Source organism: Anopheles gambiae, chromosome 3 (assembly GCF_943734735.2).
Source record: "Anopheles gambiae chromosome 3, idAnoGambNW_F1_1, whole genome shotgun sequence".
Lineage (NCBI taxonomy): Eukaryota > Metazoa > Arthropoda > Insecta > Diptera > Culicidae > Anopheles > Anopheles gambiae.
Window position 1 is genome coordinate 16,935,642 of NC_064602.1, and position 12,314 is coordinate 16,947,955.

A 12,314-nucleotide genomic window follows, 5' to 3' on the forward strand; every position below is an offset into this window, starting at 1 on the left:
GCAGTTGCAAGAGCGCGGCATAATGCGCCTGACGTTTCAACGGCTCCATTTGAACGTAACTGTCAGTACTGTCAACAGCAGCATCGCAAACGGGGGAAAAAACGCGGAAGCATCGTACGAGGCGGGCAAACGCAAAAACACACAGCGAAATCGCTCCAATTTGTGCTTCATTCCACGGTAAGTGGGCGATAAACAATTAAAATAACCCCCGAAACATTGTTCCTTGTCTTTTAATATGTGTATTTCCCCCCTACCTGCCCGTAGGAACGTGCCAGCGCGCTACCACCACCAGCAGCAACCATGTCGAGCACATCGCAAAAGCATAGAAATTTCGTGGCGGAACCGATGGGTGAAAAGCCCGTCACAGATCTGGCCGGTGTGGGTGACGTCCTCGGCAAACGGTTAGAGGCAGCCGGCTTCGACCGGGCGTACACGGTGCTCGGCCAGTACCTAATCCTGAAGAAGGACGCAGAGCTGTTCAAGGAGTGGATGAAGGACACCTGCGGCGCGAACTCGAAACAGGCGGCCGACTGCTACCAGTGCTTGAGCGATTGGTGCGACGAGTTCCTGTAAATAACGACCAGCAACGCCTGCATTTCAGCGCATTTTGACAAACGGAATACAGCACGCGTCCCAGCAGCAGCATCCGGCCGGGTTTGCGGTTGAGTCAGCAGCTCCTCCGTCCCTCGGAAAGCCGCTGATGCGCTGTAACCCTTCACACTAACATGGACGCACACATACACACACGCTCGGACCCTGCGTGAATTGGTTTGGGTGGTGGGCGTACGGCGTTAGTTTTGTTAGCTTTTAAGTAACGAATTCAGACAAATGGACTATTTACCGCAATTTAAATATTAACCTTTATAAAATCTCCGATAGACTAAGTGAAGTGAAACCCGAAGCGTTGCTGTTTTTGTTCTTCGTCGTGTCCGAAATTACTCATTGTTTGGATTAACCTGCATGACGCCGCTGTTTGTGGCTTTGGACATTTTTCTAGCATGACGACATATCCACAACAGTACGTTGGTAGGGTGGAGGAGATTACAAATGGATCTGCTCAAGGTCACGCGGCTTTCATGAACGGACAGGATGTTTCAAAAATATACAAAGAGCGTTAGTGATATTTATAAAAGAATAACTTTCTAGCAAACGGTAGAAAAAACAGAAAATGTATGAATAATCGAAAAATAAAAAAATAATCTTTCAAGTGCCGGACCGCTGCGTCACTACCAATGCATAGTCGCATGTGAATTTATTGTCATCCAAGGAATTGTTATTGATCAATATTAGTTTAGTATAATGCTACTCTTTACATAAAAGTATGCAAAGGTAACACATTTTAGACAGTTTCTGAAAATCGGAAAATTGAGTAAAATGGAAAAAAGAATTAATTTTGCAATTAATAAACCTTCCAAAACACATTCGCCATTGCCGCTGTCAAGTTGCCATAAAAATTCGCCCCGTCTTGGCCAGCCGCGACATCATCTAGCGTTCTTTCTCTCTCTCACTCATCCGCATCCCGTTCGCTATCTGTCCTGCTCTCGCTCACGCACCGTTGCGCAGCTTCACTCGCGACAGCCCCAATTTCGTCCCGATATGGGCGGCGATGGGTGCTGGTGTGCGTGCAAGATCGCCCATCGCCCGTGTCAGACGGGTTGCCTGTGTTGGTGCCAGCGCATCGCGTAGCCCCAGAGCCTGCCCCGAGAAGCAGGAAAAATCCGTACAGGGAAAGAAGTTCCATCGTTGTTCCACACAGTGAGAGTTAAAAATCGGTGAAAAAAGGCTGCCACCTAGTGGTGTAAAAACAGGTCGGTTTCGTACGGTTTTCACATGCCAGGGAGAGTGTATTCTGCTTAGGGGGAAAAGGAATTTCCATGTGTGAACGCAAAATTCGGCCCCAATTCGGTATCAGTTTATTGCAAAAGGGCGAGGGGGGCTGAACAAAAATGCAAGGAAAAGTTGTGCGTGTGTGGCTGTGTGTGTGCGCGGTGGTGTGCCTTTCGCATGGACCTGGATGTGTGATGTGGTTTTTTTTGTGTGGTACGACAGAAGAGAGGGTGCTACTGCTTTGTGAAAACCGATGTGGCGTTTTTTTTGCTTCGTTCCACTAGTCTTCCGTAATCTTTTTTTGTTGCTCTTCTTCCCGTGCCCCCGCTGCGGGATGTTGGATAATGTTGGCCGTGAGTGAGAACGTTCGCAGGGAGTGCCACACCGTGTGCCAGTGCCGTGCGTGAAGAAGAGAAAGAAAACTCAGGGAAAATAATCAGGGCGAAAATGGAGGAAGGTGTTGGGTGCTAGTGGACTGTAAAAACGAGTTTGTATTCTGTGTGTGTGTGAGGGTGTGGGGGAGGGGAAAGGAGGTGCCACACCACACTCTGTCCATCAGCTTAGGCGAGCTTCCCTCGTTTCGGGTGGAAAGAAAATTAAACGCGAATCGCACACTCGCGCTTGCCTAACCTCCCAAGGACTTGCTTTTTTCGGTACGAATTGGGCGGAAGTGCTACCCAGTGCTGGACTCAATCGATCAAAAATCGCAGCGGATTATAGCAAACAGCCAACGCACACACTTGGACTTTGATCATCATCGCTGCCACGGAACGAATAGAACGGTTGGCAGAGAAGAGGAGGGGCGAAGAAGAGCAAGACGAAGAATGGAGTTGAGTTGTGCAGAATGCAACCCCGAACGAAAAGATCTACTCTAGAAGATGCACCAACCCCGCCGTGTACGTGTGGTTAAGGGCAACCGAGTCACAGCCACGCACACACACAAACACACACACAGACACACTGGGATAGAGCACTATTCTCTACATTGAATCTCCCGCATCTCGAGCAAGAGGAAGCGAATTTACACACGCCTGTGTGTGTGTGTGTATTTTTTTCCCTTTCTTTTTGCCCTCGATTGTGTTTCGCTCGATTTCACGGCTGTGTGTCGTCGCATCTGTGGCGCTTCTTCCGCGACGTGCGTGTGACACGGTCGAGAGCAGTTTGGTGTGTGGGTGTACTACTGTACCAGCAGCAGCAGCAGCCCCGAGAGGAACCGTGATTTGTGTGTGGTGGTGTGGTGTGTGAGTGAATTTGATGTTTTTTTTTATTCGTTTCCCAAAAAACCGTCTGGAACACGGAGTTCAAGGCTGTGCGGGGAAAAGGTGAACTTGCGAAAAAATACAGTCCAAGTGAATAACACATTGTCAAATAGCATATAGTAATACACACACATCCACGCACATACATGCACACAGCGTAGAGTAAAAAGCGGCGATTTGCGGAATGTTTTTTTTTCTTTTCTTTCTACAATCGCTTCGCTCGCACTCATAAAAAGATTGACAAACGACCAATGAAGATGATCAGTGTGTGCGTGTGTGTGTGTGCGTGTATGTGTGGGGTGGATGAATTGGCCATTGCCTGCTGTTTCACTCCGCTTGCTGCGTTAAAGTAATGAATGGAGCTCGCGCATGGAAGATTTACTTTTACCCCCCAATTGTGTGTGTGTTTGTGCGAAAGAGAGATAGTGAGCGTGGAACCCTCGTACCTCCTGCTCTCTAGTATATACACACACACGCACCACTGTAACACTAGCAAAACTCTTTATTGAGTTAATTTCTAAATGTTTTTTTTTTTCTTTCGGGTGAAACGTCACAATCGCACTTCATGCGTGACGCAGACGTGAGAGCGTACCAGCGGACTGTGGCATTGTGTAATCAAGAGCACACATACACGGACACACGGACACACACATGCACATGCAGGCGAAATCAGTTTTCACTGGTGTGTCTCCTCTTCGACTGTGCCCCAGCCGTCGCTCGCTCGTTTCGTCCAGTGGAAGCGCGCTGGTGCCGCCTGTAAAAACCCACTCGCGTATGACAGTAGCGTGAACTTTGCCAAATAGCCCTGTCACCCACAGAGGAAGAAGAAGAAGAAGAAGAAGAAACCGCCCCCTTGCTGGAGGAAAAACTGTGGTGACTGTGTTATCACAACGCAACGCATTCCTTCTGCTCGCTCCAACCCATTGAAGAAGTCTCTCGGTCTCATGGGAAGGAACTTGGCTAGCGCGAGAAAAGAAAGTTGTCACCGTCGCTGTGATCCGAAAACCGGATTTAAATTGTAGTCCATAAAGTCCAGCGAGGAGACACCAGTTCCCCCTGCGATGGGGTTGAAATTCTGTACCACACCATCCACTGCGAACGTGTGTGTGTGTGTGATTTGTCGCCACAAATTCGAACGATAGAGATTGGATTCGAACCGCTCACAGCACACTCGCGCTCCTCGGGGGTTGCATTGTTGCGCCGCTAGAAGCAGCATTAGAGAGAGTTGTGAACTGTGTGTTGCTTGGACGTTTCCGCACAGTTTACTACGGATAGTGCTGCTGCTGTTGCTGCTGTCGAATCAATGTAATACCACTCAACAGCTTTTGCCTGTGACATGGAATCTCTTTTTCCTCTGCCTCCACTTTGACGAGAAGAGGAGGGCAATTTGTTGTAATCGAATTCCGCGTGTTCCTTTCGCTCCGTTTTTTTCCAATTGGTTTCCAGTAGAGGAAAAAAAAAACACGGGTTTAAGATTGTCGTTGTGAAAGGAAAATCGTACCGCTGGTTGACTCAAGGTTGCGTAGTGATTGAGCGGGGACCACTTTTTTTGCTCGTTGGCAGTGCAAATTCGTATTTTTCGCCTATTTTTCCACCCGTGCGCGTAGTGCGGGTTGCGTGGCAAGTGCGTGATTTTTTTGTCGAGAGAAGAGCGTATGTTACGTCGACTTACCTATATGTGTGTGTGTGATTGTAGTGGTCAGGTCAGGTGGGCGAATATTGTAGAACGCAAAGAGAGAAAGAGAGAAAAAGACAGAAAAAGAGATGTCATAAGAAACACTCGAAACCCGCTGAACCATGGCAACGGGTGCTAATTGAAGGTGGAAGGTCTATATACGCATTTTATATCAGTTTTCCATTAATTTATACGAACCAAAAAAAACTCCCATCCAGTGATAAATTGCCTTCGATTCTAATTGTGTGTGTGTGTTTTTGTTTAGCTATCTTTGCAGGGCGTGAACTGTAAGAGCTTCATCGTCGTCGTGTGCTGAGTGGCGGTGTCGAGTGGTGTGCCCCCTCACACGCGGGGAGGAAACAATCGGAGGAACGTTTGTGCACAGTGTGTTTTTCACGGCAGTAGGTGAATTTTCGCCCACAGGTGTGTCGCGCGGTGTGCGTTTGTGTATGTCCTGAAGGTGCACGTGGGGTGTATCAGTGGCACACACACACAAAAAAGGCGAAAAAGGCTCGGTTTTTTCCACTCGCTGTAACAACACACAACCCATCCGAGTGAGCGGATCCGCAACTCATCCGAGCGAGAGCGAGTGAGAAGTGAAAGAACGCAGTTGTTCTCTCTTGTGCCGGTGCGTGCGTGCGTGCGTGTCAGTTCTGTGCGTGTCTCTGTGTGTGTGTGTGTTCTAGGGTGTACGTAGTGTGCGCAATAGTGAGCAAGTGTGTTCGATCGTCCACTTGTGCGTGATTACGATACACATTGAAAGCTTTTGCTGGAGCAAGAAGAGTGTTTGTGTGTTTGTACGCGTTTAAAAGCCGGTTTAAAGTGTGCTTTTGTTTTAATGTGTTAATTGTGGTGATAATTTGTGTGTTCGTTCTTTTTTTTTTATTCCTAAAAAGTTTCAAAAAGTAAAGCAAACCTCAATTCAACAACAACAACAAAATACTTATTTCAACGACACATAAAAGGTGCTGCAAAAGTTGTGTAAAAGTGCACAGTGAGTTGAAGCGATTTCGCGAAACACACGCTTCCCGTGCGTGTGACAGAGCGCTTCTCCCATCCCACCCACAGACCACCCACCGTCGTCGTCATCGTATAGGTTCTTCTTTTCTTTGTTTCTCCGGCGAATGGTGGACATGTCATGAGAATTAATCGTATCGAAGATAGAATGGATGACAACAGTTCGCTCGGTCACCAGAACGGTGGCGGAAGTGCAGTTGGCCAGCTGGGCGGTATCGGCGGTGGTGCGGGCGGTGGCCAGGGCGGCGGAACCGGCGGGCTCGGTGACATGTCGGGCGGTGGTGGGGCCGGCAGCGGCCTAGTCGGCAAGGGTGGCGCGGGCGGCGGCGGTGGCGGCATGGTCGGGGCCGGCCAGTGCGACGATCAGAACAACAAAACGCCGACCCAGTACTCGATCCCGGGCATACTGCACTTCATCCAGCACGAGTGGGCCCGGTTCGAGCTGGAGCGTTCGCAGTGGGACGTGGATCGTGCGGAGCTGCAGGTAAGAAGGGGATTTTTGAGCGATGGAATCGAAGGGGAGATTTTGGTGGGGGAGTGGTTTTCGCGAACATTCAAACTAGCCTCATATGTGGGTTCTAAACACGAATCAAAGCTGAACTGTCCTGCAACGCTGATGGGTAATCAGTTGGCAGAGTAGAGAGTTTTCCAAGTTAGTTTCGAGTGTAAACATTGTTTTTTTTACCACGTGGAAGAAGTTATTTCACATCAATTTGATATTTCATTTTCATCATAATAATTTATATGTTCTTCAGCATGATTTTCAACACCAATCAAACTGTATTGAGTTTGACAGTTCTTTGTTATGTGTTGAAATGCATGTGTTGAATAACAAATTTAATTGTGAAGCAAATACTCCATTTGACAGCTGTTGAAAAACATCTTGGAGTCGGTGAATAACAATGTTTACATTCGAAAGTAACTTGGAAACCCTGTATTCACCGCATGCAAAATGGTATTCCACATCGATCTGACGTTTCATTTTCATCATAATAATTTTCAATTTCTTCAGCATGATTTTCAACACGATTTAAGCTAGCTAGAGTTTGACAGTTCTTTGTCATGTGTTAAAAATCAAGTATTTAAAGTGAAATTTCATTTTGAAGCAAGTACACCATTTGACAGCTGTTGAAAAACATCTAGGATGCGGTGAATAACTATGTGCACATTTGAAAGTGACTTGGAAAACCCTGTAACAATGTTTACATTTGAAAGTGACTTGGAAAACCCTGTTAGAATTGATACTTTCATCTATACTAACACTGAAATAGCATCTAAACCTACTGGTACGTTCACAAGCAGATGTTAATATCTACTTGAGGAATGTAGTGTTTTTTCTAAAAAACACATGATTTATTTAATCTCTACAAGGACGACCGCAATAACTAGTTGTATAGATACTGGTATGCAGAATTTGTTGGAATAGAGTGATACTTCAGAATTTCTGAAGTCCTTAAACTTTCCATATCTGCTGATATTGTAGTTAAGAGCTAATTCGCTGGCTAAATCTTTTTTTGAAGGCATGTCGTTCTGACAAGTTTCTCAGCTCTACGAAGAATTTCAAGCAGAAATTCTTGGTTAAGATAGTACATGATAGGTGAATTCTATAAATGAAATAATGGATGAATATGGTAGTCCATAAGCTTTAAATATTGTCCTTTCAGCTTTAAGCGTATGATAATAATGGATATGAGATTCAGTAGATCACTCTTCTTAACCTTGAAATTGCTTAGACTTATGGTATCAAATTTATTTTTAGCTTCGATATGAGCTTCAGACGAAATTTCAGGATAGATTAGATTGAGAGTGGATGGAGAATTGACGCGAAAGAATTTAATTTTCAAAAGCAAAATTACCCGGAATGAGTGTCTGGGGTTTTATTTGAATGTTATGTGAATCAAACATTCTAGGACAACTTCTGATTTCATGAAACTAACTATTGAACTTAGCGCAATGTTTTGGAGCTATAGGGGTCCAATCCATGGGGGTATTCTTCGAACCTACGAACCATGAGAAACCAATCTTCTCTGGGTAGGAATTTACCGGAAATTGTTAAAAAATAAGCTTGAACTCACCTATATAAGCATCACAAAGTTGAACAGTGGATTTAATTATGTTCAGATGTTTATTAAAGTTAGCACTAGCAGAAATATAAATGTCCCTATGTCTTTCATAGTACACCTTCTGATTTAAAACCATCGACTGATAAGTCCCGAGAAAAGCTCCTACCAAAACTGGTCCATGCAATGGCGGTGAATGTGCGCGCGCGCACCTTAACGACGAGATGCTATGCTCCTCGACTCGACCGAGAACCGGCTCTTCGCCCATTCGCGCAACGAACGGTGTTTGGTCTCTACGACACAGGAACCGCTACGGCTCTACACATGCACGCACCGTACGCAAATGGAGCGAAACCAGAGAAAGCCAGACGGAGGCCGCCGGCGAAACCAAACCACAGACAGCATCGACCTGGGCGGCAGCAGTGTGGGATGATGCACAAGATATGGGGGGAACTGCCCGCGAACCTCCACTAGACTGGGAATTTTGTATGCTGCTGCAAGTAAAACATTTGGCCGCCTTTCCCCTTTCACACCTGCACCAAGTGTGGATGGATTGCGCACTGCGAGAGAGAGAATTATATTATGTGTGCGCTTTGTGAAATCCTTGAAATGCCTTTTTTTTTAATTTAAAATACGAAATCCCAAGCTCGAAAGGGCAGAATTAATTCTTTCTTTCGCCGGAGGGAGTTGAAATTAAAGTTTCCCTAACGGATGTATGAACCCCCAACTCCCTCGGATAGAAGAAAAAAGAAACGGATAGAAGGAATACTACTAGGTATCGTGTTTTGTCCGTTGCGGCTAGATATAGAACCCACCGCGTCGCGGCAACCGGATGCGTGCCAGCGTTAAGGCAAACTTCCGCTTGCGCTGCGTGTAGAATATTGCGCGTTGCCGGTGGCCTTTTTTGCGCGCGTTCTTGTTTGTGAGCACCACACGTGGCAGGCATGAAGTGTGTTGCAGTTGAACAGGAAAACTTTCTATCATACCGGTGCTGATGATGATGATGATGGTGTTGAATGTGATTTAATATTAATCGCTTGCTTGCATTGCACTCTGAGCGGCTGGGATGACTTTGCGTCTAGATTTTACAATTTCAAGCTGTCAGAAGAACTCAGATCTGGGACCAAATCTGAACTGAACTTTTAAAAGAAGGTTTAAGTAATGAAATTCACAATTAAAGCTGTACTTTAAAAGAGCACATTATGAATTTAATATTCAATTCCCCAAAAGAAGCAAATTAGTTTGTAGAATCAAAAAAATGTTCCACCCCATACCAAAGCACGTATGTTAAAGGCATTAAAACTTATCATACATCTATAAAGCGTAATGTGTATTCATATGTTTACAATGCAATTACCATTCAAAGCTTTAAAAACACACACACAAAATGGGTTGAATTTTAAACATTTTTCGTTCTGGCCACTAATTTCTTTACACTGCTTTTTTCTGCAATCATTTGCTCTTGATGTTGTTGTGTGCCTGTGTTGATCAACAGTTTAGAGCGGTAACACACCTGCCTAATGCCCACACGCAGCTACCACTCACCCAGCACCACCACCGAATGTTGTGTGCAGTGATTGTGAAGGTTCGGTTATGATTGGGAGGCATTTATTTATTCACTCAGCGCCCACGACCACTACCCCGAAACGGACAGTGTGGTGGGACCGTTGGTAGGCTACCACCATAAACAGTGGAAAAAGCGGCTGTGGCAGCATTAAGTGTGCATTTTAGATTTCCTTCTCGCAGGCAAGTGTGCCTGTGGGCTTAACGGGAGTGAACCAAATGGGTGAAGAAAATAAAAGGAAAACAACTCAACAACTCCTGAACCATGACGCACACGACAGTGGTTTTTATCTGATTCTTCGGGGTCCTATTCCGTCCTGGGGACGAATATACTTTGGTTGCATAAATAGGGCCTAAGTCTTGGCATGACGAGATGTTGATACCTTTAGTCCTATGGACTGATAATGCCACGGCACGAACGAAGAAGCGCGCCTTTCGTGTGTGATTGCCAATTTTAATTAGCACGCGCCGGCGGGACACGGGGCTTGTTTCCCCCTTGTGTGTTACATATGCCATGAGCAGCAGCTCTCCCGAAGCGACGGTCGGCGCCCTTGTTACTCTCACCTCCAAAAAGGTGATCTAAACCAGTGTTTAACTGATGCAAATTACCACCACTCAAAAGCAATCAGCTGAAGAGGATTTGGCTTTTGGCGGGCGGCCGCCGCTCCAGTCTTAGGCAATCGAATTGTGAAGGATCGATCGGCGAACAGAGTAGGAGGAAGGCATGTTTGATGTGTAGGAATGGCTTTCCGTTCCGTTTGAATGGGTGCCAAATGCTGGTGTGGTGCTTATTTGTTTGCACTAACGAGCACACCTGACGACGAACCTCGGGGTGGTGTCTCGGGTTACATCGCAGTGCTTCTCCTCCTTCATCCTGTGCGCCCCTCTGGTTCGAGCCCTCCAGAGCTCCGAGAAACGTTGTTTGGTGTGGTTTAGATTACGCGAAGGTGCTGTGTTCCAGCACACCGGTTGTGCGGGGTGGGGAGTACTATACCTAACAGCAAAACTAACATGCCCGATCGATAATCTTCGATAAGCTCTCACCCACCACGGCGCTCCCCCTTTCTTCGTTTCGTGTTATCCACACACACACATGCACGGTTCGGTTCAGTTTGTTCTTTTGCTTTTGCACAGCACACTGCGTAATGCAACAAGCCACCGCCATGTTACAGGTGTGGCCTCTTGGAGAGTCGCGTAAGCGTGCACCACTCTTGCCAATCTCGCAAGGTCATTCAAGGCTGTAGTAGATGTTGTTGTTGCGGTTGTTGTTGCTACTGATACGCGGCCACACGCCACCGCCGCTTGTAAAGGGTTTTATTTTTAATTCTATTTGTTTGGATCAGTACTGCTGGGCTTGTGTGTGGCTGCAAGAGCCCTTTTTGCTTACTCACCCGCTTGTATGCGGGAGGGCACGTTATCTGTAAGCTTATCAGCGCGATTACCCGGTGACAACGACAATGACGGTCGTCACAGTCACGTAATGATGATCATACCGCATACCGCTCGGCCATTGTGTGTGTGTGCCATGTCTGTCCGATTGGCATAACTCTCCGTCCATCGTGAACGCAGCGCACGTCTGGAGCAAATGGCGCAGTTAGCACAGTTTGCGATATCGCCCATAAACACGGTCGATTTACTGGTCATCAAGAAAGGGGTAATGTGTGCAGTATCCTGTCATTTAAAAGGAATAATACAGGAACAGGAAAAATGAAACAAATATGTAAGATCATTGGATTGGTAATAAAGTGTGACAATTTGAATGAATGCTCTCAGAAGTAACGTTTTGCAACTGCATGAATGATTGCATTTTCTTTAAACATATGTTGTGTTTCAAAAAATTACGTTTTTGTTTCTGTACGTAAATTTGTTTATTTTTCAAGGTTAAACTTAACTACAAAAACTTAACTACAAAGTTGTGCCTTAAAAGTATCTCAGAAGATCTTCAGATGAAAGGGTCTACAAGCTAGAAGTGCTAATTGCGCAATCTTTACCATGCAAGCATTAGGTCTAATATTTTCTGGATGTTGGTTTAAATTTCTGGATGTTGGTGCTGGAAAAAAAATCTCTTAAATTTCAGGATGTTGGTGAATATTTTCTGGATGTTGGTTCTGGATATTGGTCTTCCAATCCGACACAGACTTTTAGTTCGCAGATCTTTCAGTTAGAATGTCCCAACACCTGATGGATGAAGATATCTTTATTTTGGGACATTTTTACCTTAGTTGTCATGTTGTAAGAATTCGAAGATCATTTATCTTTGATGCCTTGATAAACCAGGTAAGGCATAAGCCATAAATTCGTTCCAAATTATCACCACCAGGGAGAATAAGAACATTAGTTCTTCTTCTTCAATTTGGCGTAACGTCCTACGCGGACATACCGGCCTATACAGGCTTTCGAGGCTTAATTCATTACCACACAGATGGACAGTCAAGTCAATCCTTGCTACGGGGGATGGTCTATTCTAGGCTTGTACCCATGACGGTCAAGTTATTGAGTCGTACGAATTGATGACTGTATCACGGGACCGCCCCTAAGAACAGTAGTATATCTTTTAAATAAACTCAAACATCTTCTACTTCTAAGGGAATTAGTACATCGATAACATCCATTATTCTGAATTTGCTTTGTAATGAGTAAAAGTTTGGTGAAACATTACATCAATAGTGTGGTCATGTGCAGGTTGTTTGAAAATTGTCTAGGACATTGTTTTGTGACATCATTGTATCCCAACAATTGGGACCTTAACGCTAGTACCGCTTAAAACCAATGTTTCGTGAATATCTGTCCTATGATAAATGTATTTTTAAGAGCAACAATTTTGAAGTATCGGTTTAGAACTTGTTATCGGTTATCGGAAGTATCGGTTTAGCACATTTAGAACTTGTTTACTTAAGTTTAGAGCAAAGCCAA

At 45.3% G+C, this 12,314-nt stretch overlaps 2 protein-coding genes across 7 annotated transcripts in view; both read left to right on the forward strand.

The window, feature by feature from the left end:
• The first annotated feature begins 22 nt into the window (after positions 1–22).
• LOC1275609 (barrier-to-autointegration factor) lies at positions 23–895 on the forward strand. The gene is made up of 2 exons (XM_314872.4): positions 23–177; positions 265–895. The coding sequence occupies exon 2, from the start codon at positions 301–303 to the stop codon at positions 571–573; it is 273 nt and encodes a 90-aa protein (XP_314872.1). The 5' UTR covers positions 23–177; positions 265–300; the 3' UTR covers positions 574–895.
• A 732-nt stretch (positions 896–1,627) lies between these two features.
• The window catches only part of LOC4578045 (striatin-3), a 30,049-nt gene continuing 19,362 nt past the window's right edge, over positions 1,628–12,314 (forward strand). For 3 of the 6 annotated variants that reach the window (XM_061662603.1, XM_061662606.1, XM_061662608.1), the window contains exons 1-2: positions 1,628–1,808; positions 5,027–6,262. In XM_061662603.1, coding sequence (XP_061518587.1) covers positions 5,900–6,262 — 363 coding nt within the window. In that variant the 5' untranslated portion in view covers positions 1,628–1,808; positions 5,027–5,899. Of the gene's footprint in view, positions 1,809–2,040; positions 2,181–5,026; positions 6,263–12,314 lie in introns of those variants that run through there. The other 3 variants (XM_061662605.1, XM_061662607.1, XM_061662604.1) reach the window with 3 other exon arrangements.